The sequence below is a fragment of the Corylus avellana genome, chromosome ca2, assembly GCF_901000735.1.
Source record: "Corylus avellana chromosome ca2, CavTom2PMs-1.0".
Taxonomy (NCBI): domain Eukaryota; kingdom Viridiplantae; phylum Streptophyta; class Magnoliopsida; order Fagales; family Betulaceae; genus Corylus; species Corylus avellana.
The window spans coordinates 9756393-9781061 of NC_081542.1; the positions used below are offsets into that span (position 1 = coordinate 9756393).

The window sequence follows — 24669 nt, forward strand, 5'->3', positions numbered from 1 at the left end:
TTCACCTTGTTAACTTGTGGTAATTAGCAATTTATGGCATGAATGGATGAATATTTGTGTTTCAATAAGCATATTTTAATAAATAAAAAAATACTCGAACATCATCGATTAAGTCGAGCCTTTGGATGGAAAGACCTTTGAGTAACTGTGCCCTTGCATTGAATTAAGTATGAATTCTGGATGAATTTCCTCTTTATATGACGTCCTTTTGCGTTCATGATTCAATTCATCAAATAAATATTTCTTTGATTATGACATAACAAAGGTACTTGTCATTGATTTTTGTCTTCTTTATTGTTTTGTTTATATGTATGTGTACACATATATTGCAGTTATTGGTTTTAGGGATTGGGTAAAAGTATAAGATAGAGATAAACCAAACAAGACTAGTTCTCTACTTGTTTGCTCTAAAACATTAATATGTCTTCAGCAACAATAGTTAGTCCTTTGAGCCTTGCTGGATTATTGGGAGTTGAAAGAATTGGACAATTAGGTTCTGACTGTCCATATCTATAGTGAAAATTCTATATATGACTCCAAACGACACCTATTCTGAATGTATAGGTGTTTCACACAATATTATGCGAAAATAGATCTGACCTAACAAATAATAATTAATCAAAAACATATATGCAATGAGCAATAAAGAACACAGATATTTTGGTTACAAAGAGAAAACCAATTAGAGAACTCTCTAATTGTAAAACCTCTCCGGGGCAGTCAAACCCAGGAAATCAACTAACTCAGTAAAAGAATAAAGGATTACAAGACGTTCACACTTACAAAACCTTTGCAATTGACACGATCTTGTATAAGACAAGCGACTCACTTGCCTTCTACTGCAGTAGCCCTTTCCAGAGACAGCTGGCATAATCCTTCTACGTGATCTCCTTTCACCTGAACTCCGATTGACTTCACTTCAACAATCAACAAATAAACACAAACTCTCTAATTGTAAAACCTCTCCGGGACAGTCAAACCCAAGAAATCAACTAGCTCAGTAAAAGAATAAAGGATTACAAGACGTTCATACTTACAAAACCTTTGCAATTGACACGATCTTGTATAAGACAAGCGACCCACTTGCTTTCTACTGCAGTAGCCCTTTCCAGAGACAGCTGGCATAATCCTTCTACGTGATCTCCTTTCACCGGAACTCCGATTGACTTCACTTCAACAATCAACAAATAAACACAAACGATCACTCTAAGAGAGAGAACAAACTTTCTATGTCACAGACTCTCTTAGCACACGACGGCGAATTCTAGTCAGAAATTCGTTCCTCTATCTTCCTATAGAGGTGTATTTATAATAATCCCATCATACTTAGACCTAGGAAAGAGTTTATATTCATTTAAAACTGTTACAGGTACGCGGCGTCTGGACGGTAACATGTGCCGTCCGGACGGGACAACAAAACACAGCCAGAACGTGTTTTTTAACACAAGGCCGTGACGAGATTGCACACGAGCCATTCCGCCCAGCTTCGTAGTCTTCTCTTTATGGCCCGTTTTGACCCAGTAAACATTGGAATTAGCTAAACCTTGTAAAACATGACTTTTTAGATCCTTGAGTTAGCTTTCCAACGCCATAAAGATTTCTCCAATCAGAGGCCTGAAACTCAAGATATGACCTTTTTAGTAAAAGTTGTCCGGACAGGATTCAGACGAGACTGCAGACGAGGCTCTCGGGAATTCTTGTTTATCGAGCTCGTCCAGACGGGGTTCAAACGAGACTGCAGACGAGGCTCTCGGGAATCCTTGTTTATCGAGCTCGTCCGGATAGGATTGCAAACGAGATTGCAGACGAGGCTTTCGGGTAAAATAGAATTCTTCGAGCGTCCGAACGGCACTTCTTCTCGTCCGAACAGTAATTGAATGGATAATGAATCTTGGCACTTTTGGTCACCATTTTGCTTACCGAATTAAGCCAACAAGAACTTACATATAGGATATTTAATATCTATAGGATATTAAATGGAAAAGTTAATGGTCCTTATACTTGAGGTAGGGAGAAAAGCTACCTATATATGTTTTCGGAAAACAACATAAAGCCTTTGATATGAAAGCATACTCATTTTTATTACATGTCACTGCACAATTTATCTACTCTTTGAGGAAGATGATATGTGATCCACACCAGATTAGAAATGTCTACATCTATCCTTTTTGGGAGCCTCTTTATAGATGACGAACATCATGCATTTAATTGTGCATACTTATCAGCAAGGAACCATCTTTTCTGGTCAAACCACTAACCTGGTTGCCCAGGTGCTCAGCTAGTCAGTTCAATTAAGTTCTTACCTTTCTATTCAAGTCACTTGATACCTATTGGCAAAACTAATGGAAACGTCGACAAGGCAGGGCCGTTCGGACCCATCCGTACAAAGTAAACCTCATACCTGTGCACGGCATTCTCGGAAGTTTCCCTACACGAATCCGGGTAAATCGCAGACTTTTTATACCAAGGGGTGGAGTAATTATAGAAGTCCCTCTTATATCCCTTTTGAGTGCCTCCAAGAATGATGTGGCTATTAAAATTACCATGTGATCAAAATACAATAATGATCAATCACAAACTCAATGGTGATTTTAATAGTCACATCATTCTTGGGAAGACTCAAGAGGAATACAAGAGAGACTTGTAGCATTACTCCAAGGGTTGTGACCCCAAGGAAGAGTTTCTATGTAGCAATTCTCAAACTTAGAATCTAAGGGTGATACTCCCTTAGAGGAAGGGGAAAGGACCATTATAAAGGAAGTTGAAGAGATAGAATGGGAAGTTGAGAAGGTTGGAAAGACTGAAAGGACCTTGTTGGAGAGGTTGGCTGAAGGATTTAGAGTGCTTCAAGAAGATGAGAATTTCGTAAGAAAGCTAAGCAAAGAAGACATGGATATATTAAGCGAGCTAAAGATGGAGGCAACAGAGGAAGAAAAAGCTCTTTGGAAAAGCACTGCCAATTAGGAAGCTTAGATAGATTTCCATTTTGAAATAGGTGAGTTCATTGTGTACACCATACATAGTTACTTTCATTTTTAATTCTTTGAGAGATGTAATCTGATTTTGCATCCATGCTTTTGTCACTTGGTAGAAGATGAAATGCAAAGTTTAATTAATATTATATGAAAAATCAATTACAAGGCAATTTCCCATACTTTTTTCTTGGATTGTACAACTGCAAGGCTCTCAAGAAGGGAAAATTTTAAAGTAACATTTGACCTTAGAGCATTCACAATGGACTTCTCAAATAAGCTAAATTTGAGGAGAAAAATTTACTTTATCAAATTTAGAGAGCTACTTTTAAAATGAGTCAAACATCAAGCTCTCTATAAATATTATTATTTTATTAGTTTTAAGCCAATCAAGAGAGGGAAGGATAAAAAATAAGCTTAAAAAATTATATAACTTTAACTTTTTACCTCTAGGAATATAGAGAGCATCTATGACAATAGTTAAATATAAAGTAGAGAATGGAGCTTGTTAAATGTGTGTGTTTTCATGAGTTTTGTTAAATTTTTAGAGAAAAGCTTAATATAAAGAGCCCATTGTGAATGCTCTTAGACCACCAATTATTACTGGGATACAAGTTACTCCTTTCGTTAACAATTAGTGTTGACGATGTGTTTGGTATTGCGATTTATAGACAAAAAGTGTTATTTTAAACCAAATCACAAGAAATAAATTGTTTGGGATTACAATTTGAAAACGTACAATTTTAAAGGCTAAATTGCGATTTTGAAGGCCAAACTGTGATTTTTCCAAACGCTTAACTGCGTTTTTAAAAATTACGTTTACAAATCGCACATTTTTAAATCGTTATTTTTAAATCGCAATTTTTAAAATCAAAAACCCAAACCAACCCTTAACCAAATTTGGATTGTTTGCTGACTGCAGCTCATTGGATTTTAGAGCAAGAATGCATATATGGTGTGAGGTAATTTTGGGGGACAATAACTAAATTTTAGATAAAATCAGAGAATGTAAAGATAGAAAATGGGTTGTTATCATGCAAATGCTCTAACGACGCTTGTGAAAGGTGTTATCCAATGGCTTTTTGTTTTTCTTTTAAGAACGTGGTTCTATATTTGCTCTTAGATTCTATAGTAATTTTTTTAATACTTCAAATTTATTTTCACTCTCTCTCACATAAAACACTTGAAATTAAATTTGGATGGTTAAAAAAAACAAAAAAAAAACTACAACACCTAGGCTAAATCCGCTTTGAATTGAGCAGCGCCGAGCCCTTCTCTTCTATTTGCATAACCACATCCTTTATATTTATAAAATAAATTAACCAAAATGGCATCATTTTAGTGTTCAATACCAAAATGATGTCGTTTTGGATTTGATGTAAAGTTATGTTTAGGGTTTTTTTTTTTTTTTTCATCTCATATCTCACACACTCATGCCATGACCTTAAGCTTAAAAAACACTAAAAAAAATGACCAACCCACAAAAAAAAAAAAAAAAAAAAGCCCAAATTATTTTCAAAATCGTTTAAAATAGGCCCTAATAAAGACCCAAAAGACTAAAAATAGACACAATATGCAGACAGCAAATAATAACCAATCGCATGATGCGGATACAAATGCAGATATTGCCAATACCCGCATTCATATACAACCCGAGCCAATTTATGTCGGTCCCAAAAAAAGCTCTCACAGGACTGCTCTTATAGTCCAGGACAAGGTCAAAAACCTCTTAGACGTGGTAAATTATAATTACTATCGGGTGATAGTGTTTACCATAATATGATTTAGATTGATAGACTCTAGGAATGACTCCTATTTCATGGAAAACAAAGAATCAACATGTGATATCCTTCCCTCGATATCAAATTTCAACAATAGGCATTACGGCTGGGCTGAGCATCACCCCTTACGGGTTGAGATCAACCCTAGTATGCCATTGTAATTGTCCACAAGCAAAATCTGCTCGTATCCACCTACGGGCATAGGGCAGGCAGATATTTTTTATTAACCACCCATATCATCCTCTTAAACAAACATGAACATTGGGTTCAAGTTGAAGAAGCACAAAAGAAACATCAAAATCAAAACATAACAGATTGAAACTTTAAGCATAAAAAATAATATATATATATATATATATATATATAGTATATATATATATATATATATATATATGTCATAAACTCTAAGTTCTCAGATCAAGAGTGGCAAGAAAGAATATTGAGTTAGAGAATGCAAATTTTTCTAACCACCCTTTCTCTTGCCAAATCAAATTGCATTCTCTAACTCAATATTCTTTCTTGCCGCTCTTGATATGAGAACTTAAGAGTTTATAACATTTGTGATATATATATATATGGGTGTGAGAGCAGACGAATATTATTTGCTACCGCATACCCATATACCAGTATCCTCCTAGGCGAATATAGCTATATGGGTACCCGCCCACCTAGGTTACTAGGCCAAAAGTCCACTCGTATCCCTTACAGGCGGCCGGATACAAGATGCAAGTAGGTCTCGACTTGCTACACAGTCTATCTGGCATCTAAAAGGTAATCGATTGATAAGAGAAATATAGTCAAACTTACAAATGACATATTCACAACCTTGTTTTGGCAATAAAATGTACACAATTGCACTATTATCAAACAGGGAAAAAAAAAAAAAAAAAAAGGTAATGCTAAGCTTACAAATAAATTTTCCAAAAAAACTTTTAAAACATAATGTGGCACAACATGATTGGAAATGAGATAAATTCAACTTTTAAGAAACCCAATCACATTGTGCCACATCATGTTGTGCCACAACATGTGAAATTTTTTTTGTAAAATTTGTCTAGCATTTAAAAAAAAAAAATTACAAAACGTAGGGAAAAGACGGGCGGCCTGCAATGTGCTATTTCATGTTAAAAAGCCTTCACGGCATCAGATTCCAAATCAACCTTAATGTGTCTTTAAGCATCTCTGAAACCGAAGTAATCTCAACTGCCTGTTCCTGATAATTGAATGCGGTCATAAACACGTGAAGGATCATTAAGAAAATATAGAAATAAATGTAAAGAGAAACATATAGATTGTTTGCTTAATTAATATAAACTCATCACAAATAATCTACAATGTCAATTATGTTGAAGCTGAATAATTATCCAAATCCTGTGTTGTTGCTTATGATTCTGGTTTTTTGTTGCTTACTCTGTTATATATGATCTAGCTTTTGAAAGTGGGGGTCTTATTTGGGATCTAAAGTTGTAGAATACATTATTTGTCAAATCAGACCCCCACTTCATATGCAGTTACAGGAAGAATACATTACATAATTATCCTAGAGAAAAATGTTGAACATATCTTGTATCTTAAAACAATAGGGGATGATCAGTCAGACCTTCCAAGTTAAACTCAATTTTTGATCTACCAATAGATGAACATAGTACATGTATGTATATCAGATTTTCCTCTCCTTACATCAACTGGAGGATAGCAACATCCCCAGTTTTCTTAGGACACAACATTTCCTCACTTTGGAATAAAAACTTAGAATGTGTTCTGGTAATTTTATAGAATCTCTTCTCTTGCCTTGACTCGAGACATGATAAAAATCAATACAAGGTACAGCATAAACCAAAATGTTTAAGAACAAGATACAATGTCGATAACTAGTGAACTTTGTGTTTCGCTCTTGATACTCTAATGTAGGGTTCAGTTCTGTATAAGCAAGTTATAGGAGTACATATATTCCGTGTTAGCGCTTGGAGTTCGAACTTGAGTTAAAATAGCATTGCAGGTGATTAGCAGCAGATTATGTTGAAGGCAAATGGAAATTGCCGAGTTGCAGCAAGCCATGAAATGTGGAAGAACAGACAAAGGTTACAATTAATTGTACTTTCAAATTTTAGGGTGGTTTTGATTGATTTAATTTTGATTATATGATGATTTTATTTAATTATCATTTCAAATATTATTACAATTTTGAAGGCTCATCAAGAAGGTGATGGAAACTGTTGGTGGTTGGCTGCTGCAACAATTAGATATATGGATAGAGACATGATTGGGAGTTAGAAATCCGATTCAGTTCAATCGAGCTCTTTTGGGAAAGTGGTTGTGGTGGTATACTATGGATAGAGACACATCATACAGATTGGTGATAGAGACCAAATATGATGGTATAGAAGGAAGTTGGGGCTCTAAAGAGGTTATAAGGACATTTGGAATGGGAGTTTGGAAACATATAAGAATGGGGCGGGATATGTTTTCCAAATTTGTTAGATTTGAGGTAAGGAATGAGTCAAAGGTTAGTTTTTGGCAACATGTGTCGTGTGGGGATAGTCCATTGAAGATCTCTTATCCGGATTTATTTAGTATGCTCTGAGAAAAGATGCGTGGGTAGCAGATAACATGCCGGTTCAAGAACAGATTATTCTATGGAATGTAAATTTTACTAGGCTAGTTCAGGTTTGGGAGGTGGAGGTGGAGGTGGTAGTATCTTTCTTTGAGAGGTTGTATTCTTTCAAACAAAGACAAGGAGAGGAGGATAGAAAGGGTTGAAGTCCTTCAAAAATGAGCAAGTTTAAAGTGAAATCGATTTATCAAAGAAGTTAACTAGTCAAAATGATTCATCTTTTCCTTTGAAGAATATATGGAGAGTCAAGGCTCCTTCACAGGTGGCGTTTATTGTGTAGACAGTAGCATTAGCAAAAATATTGACGCTCGATAATTGGATGAATATTGTGGTGAATGGGAGGACAAGTTGGGCAAGGAACAGCTATGGAAGTATAGTAGTATGGAGGTTGGCTCCATTGTGTTTAATGTGGTCTCTTTAGCGAGAACATAATGCTCAGAGCTTTCAAAATGTAGAGACTTTGGTGACAGAGTTGCGGAAGATTATATTCAACACTTTCTATTCTACGATATCTGCGCATCATAGTTTGTTAGTAACTAGTTTTGCAGATTTTTTGAATTTGTGTTCTTTTTCTTCATATTAGGGGTTCTTGTATACTCTCTATGTACTAGGGTTCTGCATCTTTGCATTTAATTAATGAAAATGAAATTAATTATATAAAAACAAATAAAAAATAATACAAGAAAACACAATACAGTGCAGAAATTATCCACTTAAGAAGCGTGAAGATAGACATTACTACCTGTAATAAGGAGATGACACTTTTCACCTTCAAATTTATCTCCCTTGAAGCTTCTCCAGTTGAAGTTTTAAAATCAAATCGATCAGCCTCTCTCACCTTCAGCCTCGTTGATGGACTTTTATAGGCTTTAGCTATTGTGTGCCAAACCCCCACCACACAATATCTGTTTCCAGAAGATGCATAACCCAGGGGCCATCTCAACCCACCCTTCACATCTGGATCTAGAACTGCAGAATTAATCAGATTTCTAATGTTTTCCAGCTCATCATCCTGAAATAGCAAATGAATTTAGTTTGATCATGAATGTTAGTCTCAGGTATCAGAAATAGCACAATAAAACTATCTTGAATAGTTAAGCAGATTATTCCCACACCTGTTTTCATTTTTTCTTTTTTAATTTTTTCTCTTCTTCTTTTTTGGTCAGGTTGCTTCATAGCAAATGAAGATTGAAATTAATCTTTCTAATTAAAACATATTGAGGGAAGAAATCAAATTTTGAATACGTTTTCCAGTCAATAAGTACCCATCGAACTTACTTTTTTTTTAAAAAAAAAAAAAAGTACCCATAAAATTAAAACCTAAACATAAATATGCTTTTCATACACGTGCTTTTCATTTCTTTTCTGATATAAATAGGCATTGACATGCACACATACCCAGACAAACAGACATAACAATAGATAAATAATAGGGGAAAATACACTTCATTTCTTTTAACATGTGTTTTCAAATTTTCAAGGAATTAGAAGAATTATTTTATCTATTTATTTCATCACATATAAATTGTATAATCCACCATTTTGTTTTTGTCATCTGACACTCGAATTGCTCAAAGGCAACACATGTGATCAATATGCTAGTAAATAATTAATAAATAAATAAATAGAAGATGTGTCATAATTACATAATCTTTTCCCTGGCTTCCATTTTCAAGTCTTCGTGATTGCAACTAACTTGATTCAAAGAAACCTTATCCTATTTGCATATACCAATTTCTATGTTCATCTAGAGGAAACTTTTTGAAAGAAATTTGGGTGGATACTGCAAAATTTACCTGCCTGAAGTGACATAGACGCATACATATGTTAAACAATTCAAGATTTTATCACGTTTTTTCTTTTCCAGATAACGATTCAGATCATAAAAGCTCTAGTGTAAAGATTCCACCCTTGTATAAATTTTTTAATACCTATTGATATGAGAAGACAAGGGGATGAACATGACCAATTTTTGTGAAATAATGTAAACTGTGAGATATGACAGTGACTATAACAAAGCAACTTACAGTGAGAGATGTTAAGACGCCCTTGTTGTATAGCATCAGCCTTAGGTCTAAACTTTTATCAAGGCACGATATGTCCACAACCATGTGACGCACCGGGTTTAGTTCAACCTACAGAGTTGACATTTCAACATAAGCCTCCAAACAATCGTTATAAACAATTGGAAGGAAATAGTAAAACTGTCAAAATACTGGGGGAGAAAATAAAGTCTGAGACCCCTTTTCTTTCTAGCCAAACATTAGGAGAACCTTACTCCCAGAAACCCCCACCCATAATGGATCAAATCCCAAATCTCCACCGTTCAAGGGAAGAGAAATCCACTTTTGGCTTAAAAGGGCAGCAATTTAGGAAAAATAAACCTACTCAACAATTATTCTTATTATGCTCTTTACAGTACATTGAGGTATTTGTCACATAAAATTAACAAAACGGAAAGTGAATAAATCATCAGCTCTCTAACCTAAAACAGAAATGTGCATTGACTTTAAGCTGAAACTTGCCTTATAAAGCTGAAGCTTTTTATGTTCTTTCATCACCCTACATTTGCAAGAAAGAGTTGAATCTGGTTGTGTGGCATCAGACAACTATACAACATGAGAAAATAAATTGAGGAAGTCAGTAGCCAACTGAATCAAAAGAGTAAACAGCGTGAATCTGAACCCAAAAAGCAGAGGTTTATAGCAAGAAATACCTTTACATGGTATAAATCTTTCTCCTCGTCAAAATCAACTTCAATCTTTCCAGCAACTTCCCCCTTGATTTTTTCTATGTCTGAATTAGGAAGATTTGTGTAAAATGTTCTTTTCAATGTTCTCAATGTGGTTTCTGCAGCCAAATCTATTGCGGTAGTTTCCTGGTTGATTGAAGGGCTTCTGCGTGACAAAGATCTAGGCCATATCATTGAAAAGCACGAAAGGCACAACCCAGGTATACACAAAGTATACAAGCAGTACACCAAACTAGAAAGAGGGAAGAAAAAAAAAGAAAGTCAAGAAAATCATGAAAACTTTGCAAATTAAGATCCAAAGCAGTTGTCTCATGATAAAGACTTTTGAAAAAGAAAAATTTTAGTTCACCACCATCCTCTCGCGGTATTCAAAAGTTATATTATTTCATTCCCTCCAAAGACACCACAAAAGGCAAGACGAAACCATCTTCCACACTGATGCATTCTAAGGACTACCGCACAACCCTCTCCAACAAGCAAAATGTCTACTACGCTTCTAGGCATAACCCAAGCTAACCCAACACGACCAAAAATATCACTCTATAAGGCACTCGCAATCTTACAATGGAGTAGAAGATGATCTTAAGACTCCCCACTCATCTTACACATACAGCACAGTATGACATGTTGTTTCCTTTATTCTCAACTAAATTTTCATAGGGTGCCAAAAAATAAAAATAAAATAAAATAAAAAAGAAATTACCCATGAAAAAGAATATTCCCAAATCTAGCAACCAGCGTCGGCTTAACGTTTTCCAACTTTTGGCGAACAGCTTCATTCCGCACATTCTCAAAAGAGGAAAGCAGGTTCGGCAGGACATTGTCTGCAATAGACACCCACGGCTTCGTCACACAATCTCCTCCGGCTTGCGCATCCTCAACTAACCAAAACCGGCAAACCCATTATTAATCACCAATTCCAGAGACAAAACGCGAGCAGCAAAATGGCAAAAGACTAACCTTTACCCAGATTCCGGTTCGCCAAAGCAAGGGGTTTTTCCCCGGTTCTTCTCTCAATAGACTCCATGGAAACCGGCTCAAGCTGAACGGAAGATGGAAAGTGGTTATCGTCATCCAAACCAACTGCAAACCAAGTGGATACAGCCCGTTTAGCATAGGTAATCTTTCCACTTCTATCTTTAACAGATTTGGATGACCTCAAATCAAGATTTCTCCTAAAATTAGGACGAAAAGATTCTGGTATTGGTGAGGGCCTGTCGGAGTCCTTGGACTGCCGCTTGTGTGGGGGAATGTAAGACATAGAAGAAGGGTATAGCAATTACAGAGTAGGCAGAGGGGTGTGGATGATCCGATTTCCGAAGAAGAAACGTTTAGATTTTATAGAGAGCGCAAAAGCTTCAATACTTGTACAAAGAAGATATTCTCATTGATTCTCTTTTGGTTTCTTGTTCAATGTCTCTCTCTTTCTCTCTATCTCTCTATCTCTTTTCCTTTCTTTTCTTCTTCCTCTCGGATTGCTCTATTCTTCTTCCGCATAATAGAGATTGCTTTGTTTCTCCTCATCTTAGGAGAACTTCACAATGCAAAATGTTAGGGATCAATAAGCTTTTCATTTTTCTACAAATTTAATAAATCAACCATTAACTTATGTAAAGTTCATATAAGTCTATGAAGTTGTTGGTTTGTGGTGTTGGTGGTGTTTTTCCGAGCATTTGTTATCTAGTTTGCATCATACGATATTTTGTCTAAGGAGTAACAAAGCAGTTCCCACAAACCACACCAATTGATGATGCAGTTGATCGCATGGTCAAGCTCAAGCAACATACGCCTGGAAGAGAGAATAAAAATGGTCTGAGACGTTGTGAGGGTATGGAATTAATGAACCAACACATTAATTCCTATTGCTTGATTGGGCTCGTCATTTGGACCTAATTACCCCCGCACAAACCGCAGGATCCCGCCCTGAATTCTCTCTAACCTGGGCGGGCTGAATGTACATTCATTATATTAATTATTATTATTATTATTAATCCCAAATTATGTATCTCTCATCTAACCTAAGAATTCTTTAGGCTTTAAGCACCATCATTAAGATTTAAGAGTAAGCCACAACAACGAAAACCCTGCTCTTATATACATTCAACGGTTTTTATAGGTCCAATCTCGCTCAAAAAAGTAGAACAAAGCACGAATCAATCTCTGCATCTACAAATTGATATTGTACAAAACTGTACAGCAGATAGAGATACAAACTTTCCACAACTTCCCCATCAATTCAGCAAGAGTTTTCCTTGCAAAAACCTCCTTCAAGCACTACGATCATCAGATATGGTCTCTTCAGAAGAACCATCACTGTCGATAATTATTACATCATCTGGTTTACAAGCCATGCTTTGTTCAGCCATTCCACTTCTGTTTCCCAATGAGTAGTTGAACCAATGGGTGCTATTTGATGGCTGCATGCCTCTTGTCCTGAAACCACAAAGCCTGCTATGGATTCTGTTTCTTGGTAAAGGGCATGGCTGAGCAAATGATGAAGCAACCACAGATAGATTTGACCCAGCTGACCTTGGAGTGCTAACCACTTCTCTGAGCCAGTGGGGTAAATTAGCTTTTGCTGCAGGACAAGTTAAGGGGCCATCAGCTGATGGAGGATTGCCCCTTGGCATAGTCTCCCATTCCAAAAAATTATATGACTCCCAATCATAGTTTACCCCATGAAAATCAGAATAAGGGCCCTTCCATGGGTGACTAAAAGGCCTATGGAGTTGTCCAGGGTCATTATTTTGAATATAACTTGACCTGAAATATGGCCTATTGGAGACATTACTACCGGCATTACCCTCTGAGTGAGCATATAAATTTCCAAGTGAGAGCTGAGTTTCATCTGTCATATTTTCTCTCCGGATTCCTCTTCTAGGACCCGAGAAGTTGAGGTTACAGTTCGATGAATAATTTCTCGTATTTGAATACTTAAACAATGAAGCATGTGTAGCATTCAATAATTTGGATTGTTCCTCCTCCCACCGCTCAGCCAGGTCCCCTGCCACCTTCCATGGTTGAAAGCACAATCTTGGGTCTCTTAACATAGCATCCCAATTGTCCCTTCCATGTCTTCTCACACCTATCCACAGAAAATCCAACTCCTCTTCAGACCACATGATAGTGTTAGGCTTGAAGTCACCATGTACACTGCCTCTTCTATCCAAAGCTTTTGCTCGGCTTACAATGCTGTCAAGCATCAGCCTGTGTCCCAGAGGTGATGACGAATGGCTAGTCAAGGATTCAGGCACAGCATCCTGGACAAATTGTCTTGCTTCACTGATGCAGTTTAACCAGGGCAGAGCGGTGGAAAAGTTGTTGGAGCCAGATCCTCCAATTTTAGACTCAGAGGGTAAGGATAAACCTAGGAGTGGCGATCTATTTGAATCTTGTTTCGGCTGAGTGCTTTCACTTCCCAAATGAAGATGATTTTGTTCTTCTGAAACCATGGAAGCAGTTACCTCAGGCTGCGTAATGGCTAAGCTCAGAACATCAGTGGTTTTGTCCTCTGAAAATAGCTGAAATCAGTTAAAAATACATTTATTTCAATCCCAAATCATATCATCAAGCAAAAAGGAACAAATAATAAGAAATGACCATTTAATGAGATTACCAGACGACAATATGGCATAAGAAAGTACAGCATATGGGTAATAGAAAAGCAACACTTCAAGAACGCAACCTACCTGAAGACATTTAATTTTTGGTGTCATGTCCATGGAGAACTCAAAAGAAAGTTTATCGTTAATTTTGCAGTTAGCACCACCTCCTTCCATATATATATATGCATCTCCACGTGCCTGCATAGGGTGGGCTGAAGGGGATTTCCCAACTCTCTCATTCATAGAATCCAACAATTCTTGGGGAAGCACTCCATGTAAAGAAGTGGCATCACTTCGGCTTGCAGAGTCCGCGCGCTGAAGAGTTTGTGGTGCAGAACAGATGGATTGCTTTTGAGAATCCAGATCCAAATTAATATTACAACCCTTGGTATTGCATGAATCTGCTATAAGAGCTCTTCTGAATAATTTAGGCAAAAAAGTATGGAAAATCTGTATATAAATGTTCCATAAGAAATAAGGGACAAAAACTGCAGCCTCACAATATGTCAACTAATAAAGCTACTGGCCCAAGAGCATGTTTATATCATGTTGAAAGGGTAAGTAAAGAGATAATACCAGTGGGAGTAAAAGACAGGTTCACATAAGGTAGAGATCCTCCTGTAGTGAAATCAGGTATTACTATTGCTTTCAAACCATCACTTGACACAAGTTGAGGTTCCTCACTGATGTAGGCCTGCAAGGTTTCAGATTCTTTATCTACAGTTCTGGCTTGAGAGTGCACGTCTTTAACGGCATTATTTAAAGACATTCCTGTACAATAAGTAGGAAGATCTTCTTCGATGTCTATGGCAATCTTGGAGCTCTGACCTAGTACTTGTCCAGCTACAGGTGAGAATTCCTTTGATATATTTTCCCCATCAAGTGGTGGTTCTTTATTGTAAACCAAACTGTTTAGAACAAATTAACAAAGCAATTACAATATTTAATACTAGCAATTCAAATTTTAGCATTAAGTAATAGAGTTTATAAGAAAATACGTCTTGGTTTCAGGAGCATCTCCACCATGAGTCTGTGTAGAATCAACATCTTTTATCTGTCACCAAATCAATGAAATGGGTGATTGCTAAAGTGCATCACAAACATATTGAGTATGCCAGCCTCTTCACAGAAAGGAAAAACATTACAAGAATGCAAAATATTATATATACTTAAGGTCTTAGTTCACAATCAATTATTGGACAGATTCATCCATAGGAAAGCCCTGATACACACACTCACACACAGAAAAAATCAAAGTACTTTAGTCAATCTAGTTACTAAAACCAAAGCAGATAGCATTAATGAATAATCACATAAGAAACTTAACCATGGTACCAATAGTATAATGTCCATATCCCCAACAGAGATGCACTGCTCAAGGAGAGGACAAAGGATAAACTGGACAGAAAGAGAAGGGGGGGTCAGATTCTCGGATCTATAACTTCTACAGATCCCATGTTATGCAGCTAAAGTTCACGTAGGGATAGGACAACAAGGTATACCCATGTGCCATGATGCACTAGGACCATTAGTGGTTCACTGTTCAAGGCCACAGTTCACTTTGGAATGCTTATGGGTCAGTTTGGTGTGTGTATATATACATATATACTACAAACGTGATATTTGTGGTTCATCTTTGGAAAAGGCTATGCTCCTATGCTTGGTAATGTGCCAGGGAGACGACTGATTGTTCACTATTTGGTGTTCATGCGAGCGTGCAAGGATAAACTATGATTGGACACTATCCCATCAAGATTGATAGTCTCACCTCTTTGAACATGCATCGATGAGCTTTTGTAATTGTCAGATTAGGATAAATTTTATAAGAGTAAAAATACATAACTCTTCTTTATAAATAATAACAGTGTGTAGGTTAATTAGAAAAATATCCTACCACTTATTTTCATCTACATGATATCAGAGCCCTGACTTGAATACTAATAAAATAAACCTATACTTTATTTTTCTCTCTTTTTTTCCTTCACCAGCTTCACTTCCTTATTCTTACCTTTACTGTCCCGTTTACTTCTCACATTTACCATCCCCTTCTACCGTGCATACCATCTCTCCTAAAGGTTCATAGACCTTCATGCTCTTAGGTGAGACTAAGCCCCTGTCAATAGCCCAGGATGCCAATTACGGCACCCACACGGTGGTGGTTGTGTTGCCTTCATTCGTTGAAAGAAAGCAGAAGATCTGAAAGTACGGCTACTGTATTGATTGTGCGACTGTTTCAAAATCACCAATTTCCTGTTTCATGATCCACTTCCAATCACTAATCTCTTACTTTATTGAAATTAATCATTACCAACGACACTCCCATCACCAGAAAATCTTCTCCAGGTCTATACTCCCTGAGACTTCAAGCTGAAAACTGCAACATGGTGATGCAACCCAGCATATGCAAACATAAATATATTAGCATGCTTACGTTGTTTTTATATCCAATTGTCTCTCAATTATTAATGTTACCCTAGTAAGAGCCTAGCTCCAATTTACAACGCACAGATGTACTCTTAAGAAATGTGCTCCCCCACTTCTATCTTGAAATCCACAAATGCTGCTTATTTGTTATACAACCTAGGGTAATAACAATAATTTGTCAAAAGCATCAAGTCAATGGGATTCACATAAAGAATCAAATTTTGAAATAGTCCTGAATAGGTTTATATCTAGCATCCAGAACTCACATTAACTAATAACGTGTGAGAGACAAAGCCCAAATGGGAAACTAAGAAATCCAATCACTTTATTAACTCAAATATCTGCAGTGGATTATACCTATTTCCTAAGAACCCTTCCTATTACCTACTCTGCTGATGGCATTAACACTAGCAAGAGAGAGCAAAGTCTAATTGACTAGGCCCATATCCTTCAAAAAAAAAAGAAAAGGACTTGCTCCATATCCTCCCATCCTTTTAACTAAACAACGCCAGACCAGGCAGGCAAACATATGATCTCAAGAATATATCACATGTACTGGTAATATATTAGTTAAATTAGAGCATCTCAAAAATATATATAAATCTATATTAAAACTGATGAATCTATGCTACAGAAATAACCAGAAACCTAATTAGCATTCTTTTCAATTTGTTGGTATCAAGTGAAGAACCCGATACAGTTTAGAACCATGCCAAGAAGCCTTTAGAAAGACAGAGGACTTACTTTATCTTTATTTTGGCAATACGAATGCCTCGAATCTGGAACCTCCTTTGATTGGATAATATCTGCTGCATGATCCACCAAGCAGGCTTTATTGAATGTTGCTGGGCCATGGGCATTACCATTTGCACAGTTACTCCATTTGCTGAACAACGTACACTTTTTTTCCTCAAACAGTGATTTTCCTTGTGTATTACCGCCATCCATTTCCTTTTTTCTTTTATATCTTCGACTGAACGTAATAAATGAAGTGGTCAGCTTGGTTGGCGCAACAGCATCACTACAGTTACTGAACTTAGCTTTACAGCGTGAGTCAGTGTCTTCCAAATTTGACAATTTTAACCCAGATGAAACATCATCACATGCAAAGCTGCACTTCATCCCGAAAGAAGATTTCAAGCTAACAAAGTCTGAACACTTTTCAGTGCCCAGACCCATTGACTTAGAGAGTAATATCCCTTCAGAATAATTATGATCACATGCAGTGCTGGAATTAACATTTGAACATGAAACCATCTGAATGTGACCAAACTTATTGTCCGAAACTATATCCTCAGAAGATGGGCCAGCAGTGTCCTTTCCAGAGCCCTCACCAGGACTTCTCATCAGAGATTTATTAGAGCTAACCATCATTTCACTTGAGTCATATCCTTCAATGTTCTTCTTTGCCTTTAGTCTACTTGATTTTCGGAGCGGCTGAGATGTCGAAGAATCCTTTTGTATAATACTACCGCAACACTGCCTCTTCCATGAGAAATACACATTCAGAGAGAATAGAGAGAGTGGGGGTGGGGTGGAGGGGAAAGAGAAGGCATGTCAGATCATTAGCCAAACATTGAATGTTGCATCATTAATTAAGCATTGCTAACAAACACCATTTTTGCTTTTAGTAAAAATTAGCAATACCTTAAGGGACTTATTTATGCATTGAGGATGATATGATTGATTGCATCCATCACAGTATAAGAGGTTACCCCTCTCACCACATGCAGCACATTCAAGAGATCCCTGCATGAATTTGAACAATGGGCAGAGTAAGGGGCAATTAACTATGGAATTGGAAAAGATAAAAGAGAACATTTGTCAAAAATAATTAAGGGACACTTCGAATTAGCAATCAAAATCATATGATCAAGACTGAGATGAGAACTTATCATTTGAAGAGCATAATAGAAAAGTTATGATCTGTAGAGCCATCAAGTTAGCGGAGGCAACAGTCACTGGAAGTAAATAAGTGAAACAAAAGTACATAATAGAAAGAAAAAAAAAAAGAGCAAGATAGTAGATGGAAAATTTTGTTTGCTTGCAGGAATCTAAATTGACCCTTCCAAAAGAATCCCTCTCCTTTCCCATCCCCCCAAAGTCCCCAACCAAAATACCAATCTCCATACATAGAGGGGGGTGGAGATTGGATTTTTGGATAGGAGACCACATCAATCCGTGTGGATTCAAACTCCCTTTTAATAGGTGAGGTCCAACACGTGGAATATTTAATTTAAATGGGGGGTGAGAAGTGAGTCGAGGTTCGATCCCAAGACTTTTGGCTCTAATACCATGTTAAATCACCAGTTGTCCAAAAAGCTTAAGCTGATAGGAAAATGTAAATTTAATCACTTAATCATTACTTTAACAGGGGGAATGGGAAGGAGATAAGGATATGATGAATCGAATTACTCGTCAACATGAGGACTGGTGCTACTCAGCTTCTAGAGGGGCATCCATAGGCCCAATTCGGATTGTGACATAAGGTATTTATGGGAGGAGCTGGCAGGCATGCTTGGTGGAACTTCTTGTGGTGCATTGGGGGAGACTTCAACATCACCCATTTTCCTAGTGAAAGATTGGGTGAAGCGCACTTTTGTCCGGCCATGATGGATTTCTTTGATTTTATTTTTGAGCAGGACCTCGTGGACACCCCCCTTTGTAGGAGGAAATTTTATGTGGTCAAACAACAGGGATCCTCCTTTTTTTTGATAGGTAATATCAAGAAAACTTTATAAAAAGCGTAGGCGTCCCAAGCATATAGGAAGTATACAAAAAGGACACAGAAAGTAAAAAGAGCCAAAAAAAAACAAAAAACAAGAAAGAACAGGAAAAGAACCCGTAGAACCCAACACCCACAAGAGCACAACAACTGCCAAACTGACCCATAAAAACTCACCATCCCACAAGGACTAAACCCGAAACCCTCCCACCCGTAGGGGAAACCAGCGCTACCGCTCACGAGCCTTGCCTTTCCTTCGCCGATTGGAAGCATCGCCATAATTAACGGAGCTCTTCAAATTGAACAACTCCCTTTTGCCTTTAGACTTGGTCCGAGCAACCTTCACCTCCCGCTAAAAGTTCACTTCCCATAGGGATCCTCCTTATGGGTCGAGAGCTGACAGGTTTCTTGTCTCTCATTGGGAAGCCAAGTTTCCTGATTTGTCTCAAAGAAGGTTGCCTAGATTTTGCCCAAACCATTTTCCCATTCTCTTTGATTGTGGCGGTGTTCAACGTAGCAGAAGATACTTTAAGTTAGAGAACATGTTGTTAAAGGCCGAAGTGTTTGCAAATAGGGTGAAATGGTGGACTTCTTATCATTTTCAATGCGCCTTGAGCTTCATTTTGACTCGTAAACTCAAGGTATTGAAAGCTGACTTGAGAGTCTAGAACAAACATGTGTTTGGTAATGTTGAGACCTAAAAAATGATTCTTTTGGAGGTTTAGCCAAGGCTTAGCTCAGGAACCAAATTAGGGGTTCTTGATGATTTGGAGGAGGTGAGAGCTTTATGTGATGAAGAGAGGTTGAGGAAAAGCATAGTAATTAGTGATCTGGAGAGGGCTATCTTATTGGAGGAGGTGATTTGGAGGTAAAAGTCAATGGCACTTTGGTTAAGAGAGGGGGGCAAATGCACGAAGTTTTTCCATCAAGTGGTCAACTCGAATAGGAGAAACAACTCTATTGAGATGTTGTTGGTAAATGGCTCAGTCTCTTCCGACCAAACTGAGATCAAGATTCTATGATGGTTTGTTTACTGAATAGTTTAATTGGCGGCCCAATGGCCTTGCTTTTGATTCCATTGATGAGGAGGAGGCTTATTGGTTAGAGAGACCATTTGAGGAACAATAAGGTGACAGGCCCTGATGGCTTTACTATGGCATTTTTCAAAGTTTGCTGGAATGTGATCAAAGCATACATTATGGGGGTGTTCCTTGATTTTCACACCAAAAACACCACTTTCATTGCTCGTATTCCAAAAAATTCTAGGGCTATTGATGTTAAGGACTTTCGACCCATTAGACTTGTGAGTGGAGTGTACAATATTATTACCAAAGTCCTAGCCAACAAGTTGAGAAGGGTTGTGGAGAGGATCATCTCGAAGCCTCAAAACACATTTGTCAGAGGTAGGCAAATCCTTGGTTCAGTGTTTATAATATTAAAGTATTCATTAAATAATTAAATTTACCTCTTCTTAGGATCTTAAACTTTTAGGACAAGTGGTAATTTAACAATAGCTAATGAATGTTTGGATACTAGGGTCAAATATGGTGAATCGGGGATGATTTGCAAATTGGACATTGAGAAGGCCTACGATCAAGTCAATTAGGAGTTCTTGTTGTATTTGTTGAGGGGGTGAGATTTTGGGAAGAAATGACGTTATTGGATAGTGCATTGTATTTCTTCGGTGCGATTTTCTATTTTGGTGAATGGTAATACTTCTGATTTCTTTAATAGCTCCTGTGATTTAAGATAGGAAGATCCTTTGTCTCCATTGCTGATTGTCACCGTCATGGAGGCTTAAGCAGAATGCTTTTTGCCTCTGTTAATGGGGTCTTCTTCCAGGTTTTTCTGGAACTTTGGTGTACTTAACATTACACATCTCCTGTTTACCAATTATACTTTGATTTTCTGCAGGGATAATTGAGACCACCCCCGCTATATGTGTGATATATTTTTATGCTTTGGAGCTACCTCTAGGTTGAGAATTAAGCTGGCTAAGTCGGAATTGGTTCTTCGCAGCAACATCAATAATGCTGATGGTTTGGTAGGTTTTCTAGGACGCAAGGTCTCTTCTTTGCATTTGAAGTACCTTTATCTTCCATTGGGAGCATCTTTTAAGGCCAAATCTATTTGGGATGGTGTTATTGAGAAGATTGAGCGTCGTTTGGCTGGCTGGAAGATGATGTATTTGTCTGAGGGTGGAAGGATTACCTTGATCAAGAGCACCCTTTCCAATTTGCCTAAATATTTAATGTCTCTCCTCCCTTTCCTTGCAGGTGTTGCATCGATATTTTTTATGGGGTGGGATAAGAGAAGAATTCAAATTTCACTTAGTGAATTGGTTCAAGGTTTATTCTCCAATCTCTAAGGCAGGGTTGAGGATTCAAAACTTGCTTTTGTTCAACCGTGCTCTTTTGGGGAAGTGGCTATGGCGCTATCTGCTTAAGAGAGAGGCTTTATGGAGAATCGTAGTGGGGTCTAAATATGGCAACTCTAAGGGTGGGTGGTGTTCTAGTGACCCTCATGGGACACATAGGGTAGGGTTGTGGAAAAATGTCTTGAGGGGTTGGGGGGATTTCTCTAGTCATACCAGATTTAATGCAGGATTGTCTTCATATTTCTAGTTTTTATGATTTTTTTGAACTTTCTTCTTTTTTTATTAGGTATTTCTCTTGTATACTTCATTTGTACTTGGGTTGCACCCTTTCTCATTTTAATGAATTTCGATTACTAATCAAAACAAAAAAGCAAAAACAACAGTAAACAGTATTGTTTCCATATACCAGTCAGGATTGAGATTAATCACTACATGTTATAAATTAGATTTATACTAAAGAAAAAGTTTAGTTCATGCCAACAATCGATGCAGTAAATCAACAATACAAGTGCAAGACATAAGGTGCTAATGATGGCATGTTAGGGTACTCCATTACACAATAAATAAGTAAGGTTTACAGGGTCTCCAGAATCTCACTGATGAATTTCCTTCATGATTTTCTGATATCTGCTCATCACTCAGCGCACCATGTTTATCTGCTGGGGTGGCTAAAGGAGTGTCATTTGGACGTCCCAAAAGTGCATCACACCCACTATTGCCATGGGCAAGGCCATTTCTTGAAGATGGCCGCTTTCGCTTGTATGTTAAAACCACTTTGCTGCTAGACATTGAAGCTTTCAAGAACTCTTGCCCAGTGCAGAGATCTATGGCCTTAAGTAACTCAGAAATCAGACCAAGAAAATATTTGCTTCTCTCATATGGGAAAAATTATTCGAGCTTATTTTTACAGTCCCATCACCTGCAAAGATAAAAGCTTCCTCATAAATTAAGAGGTAATAAAGAACAAATAGATAATGAAATAGCTAAACAAGAAATTAAAAGACAAGACCTGCAAACACACACAGAGACAAAGACACAGAGTAGAAATCAACCAATCTTGAATTAAAAGCAACAAAAACAAGATATGATCAAAATCAACAGCAATTATTTGACAAATGTGATGATTCGTGGTCTTTTTCATAGCTAAAAGCCATTCTTCTTACCACTTTTTTTTTTTTTTTTTTTTAATCTTTTCACAGATTTTTCACCTCTGACCCAAAAAAATACTCCATTTAGTAGGCAAGCATGAAAAGGAAAAAAAAAAAAAAAAACCACAGAAAATTACTCAACCAAAACCAAGCAAGCACAATACTTTAACTACCCATTATTTTTCTTTGGCAGCCAAACTCAGGAGCAACAAAGATAATGTGCAATCCTAAGAAATGCGATAAATTAATATATTCTTTTACATAATATTATCCAACAACTTGCTGAAAGGAGGAGGAGGAAAAAGGAGAACGATCGAACCAGAGAGGCAGCGACGAGCGAAACGAAGGCGTCTCTCTCTCTCTCTCTCTCGTTGTTTCTCTTTCGGTGTCGGAGAATGCGTTTTGCTTTCTGGGGGGTGGTGCTTAGTTATATAAAGGAGAGAGCGTTTTACATTTTGGCAGTGGGAGTGGGAAGAAGTGATTTGAGGCAAAGAAACGTCTTTATTTTTAGCATTTCTCGACGTCGCTGTCGTTTTGCAGCAGTGGAGCAGAAGCAGGGCATTGGCTGTGTCAGGCGGGTCCTACCGGCCCCTTCTATTCCCCTGTCTCAACTTCCTACGTGCGGACCAACGCTGATAAGAACAGCTGGCGTAGCGACACGTGAGAGTCGAGACTCACCCTGGGATGCCACCTCATCATTCCCTCTAGAATCTAGGGTTTACTAGTATCTTGGAAGGGGACAAAAATTCCTTTCAATTGTTTTTCTTACATATATATATATTTTTAATATAACTATTAAAAACAGACATAAATTTCAGAAATTTTTCCAATTAAGCTTTTAATTTTGCCATGCGTTCTATAACATGGAAAAAATATATGTTTTTTTAATTAGCATGTGAGAATCATTTAATTTTTTTTTTTTTTACATCATATAATTTTTTTTAAGGAAAAAATACATTTTATCCCTCGAATTTATACACCTCTATTGATTCTAGCTCCCACCTTTGGGCCGGGGGTGGCTGGGCCACCCACAACTAACTGAAATGGGTGTGACGAGCCACCCCATGACCTAATGGGAGTGGAGCCACCCCCCATATTTTTTTTTCTTCAGCTTATATATATATATATATATATATATATATATATATATAGGGACATTTTGGGTAATTTTGAAATATCATAGGGGCAATTTTGGTACTTAAAGGCCACGTGAGACCCACGTGACTATCAAAAAAGACGAAATTTACAAACAGAATGGCTACATTGCAAAAGAAAGAAAACTTTATGAGGGTACATTATTAATTTTTAAACATAAGAGGTAGAACAAAAAAGGTGTCCAAATTCGGGAGGTAAAGTATATTTTTTCATGTTTTTAATAATATTAACAAAGTATGTACCTTTTAATAAAAAAATAAAATAATAATAACAACATGCATGTTTTGTATCTTTAGGGTTTCACTTTCACTTTTACCCCAAATCCCAAATCTCCTGCCCCTCTCTCTCTCTCTCTCTCTCAATTTCTCTCACCCCCCTCCCACCCACCACCACAACCGGCCATCACCATCCAGCACCGCCAGCCACACCATCTAGTGGCTACGAAGCAGACGCGCCACCACCCACCACGAAGCAGGAGAGCGCTGACCCTTTCCCCTTTCTCTTTCTCTCTCCCAAACTGCCAGCCACCACAATCCCAGCTCCACCGGCCAACACTAATAGCTACATTGCAAAGAAAGAAAACTTCATGGGGGTAGATTGTCTATTTTAAACATGGGAGTAAAACAAAAAGGTGTCCAAATTGGGTAAAGTATTTTTTTCCTTTTTTTTAATAATATTAACAAATTATGTATTTTTCCCATGGTAAAAGGATACATGTTAGTTTTTATAAACTGTATTGGAAGAAATTTCTATTCTAAAAAATCATGTGTTTGCATATGTAAAGAGGACACATAGTAAATTTATAAAACTACGTTTGAAGAACTTGCTTCCACCCAAATTAGAGAAAATTTATGTCTGTTTATAACTTTGCCATGTGTCATTTAGCATGTGAGAATCACATAATTTTTTAATATAACTATTACAAAAATAATATTTCTTACATGCTCAAAAAACATATAACAACTTTATAAACTAGTCAAAAGAAATAAAGTTTGTGCGGAATCAGTCCGCAAATTGGCTAGTTAACCAACCTTTTAATAAAAAGTAAAATAATGAAATAATAATAATAACAACACGCACGTTTTATATCTTAAGGGTCTTAAGGGTTTCACTTTC

General features: G+C 37.2%; 2 protein-coding genes across 5 annotated transcripts in view; both read right to left on the minus strand.

Moving 5' to 3' along the window:
- Positions 1-11709, minus strand: part of LOC132168467 (uncharacterized) — a 25847-nt gene extending 14138 nt beyond the window's left edge. Inside the window, exons 1-6 of one of the 2 annotated variants that reach the window (XM_059579462.1) lie at positions 11086-11709; positions 10823-11000; positions 10084-10264; positions 9893-9976; positions 9395-9502; positions 8110-8379 (exon numbers count right to left, since the gene is read on the minus strand). In XM_059579462.1, coding sequence (XP_059435445.1) covers positions 8110-8379; positions 9395-9502; positions 9893-9976; positions 10084-10264; positions 10823-11000; positions 11086-11380 — 1116 coding nt within the window. In that variant the 5' untranslated portion in view covers positions 11381-11709. Of the gene's footprint in view, positions 1-8109; positions 8380-9394; positions 9503-9892; positions 9977-10083; positions 10265-10822; positions 11001-11079 lie in introns of both variants that reach the window. The other variant, XM_059579459.1, reaches the window with a different exon arrangement.
- A 473-nt stretch (positions 11710-12182) lies between these two features.
- On the minus strand, positions 12183-22857 carry LOC132171562 (uncharacterized). 3 transcript variants are annotated; one of them, XM_059582919.1, is made up of 8 exons: positions 22718-22857; positions 21848-22169; positions 17796-17897; positions 16893-17627; positions 14723-14778; positions 14301-14632; positions 13809-14128; positions 12183-13640 (listed from the first exon to the last, which is right to left on the minus strand). In XM_059582919.1, the coding sequence occupies exons 2-8, from the start codon at positions 22037-22039 to the stop codon at positions 12387-12389; spliced, it is 2991 nt and encodes a 996-aa protein (XP_059438902.1). In that variant the 5' UTR covers positions 22040-22169; positions 22718-22857; the 3' UTR covers positions 12183-12386. The 3 variants fall into 3 exon arrangements, with proteins under 3 accessions (XP_059438902.1, XP_059438901.1, XP_059438900.1); XM_059582918.1 differs by having other exon boundaries at positions 13809-14125; positions 16893-17633; XM_059582917.1 differs by having other exon boundaries at positions 16893-17633.
- Between the last annotated feature and the right edge of the window lie 1812 nt (positions 22858-24669).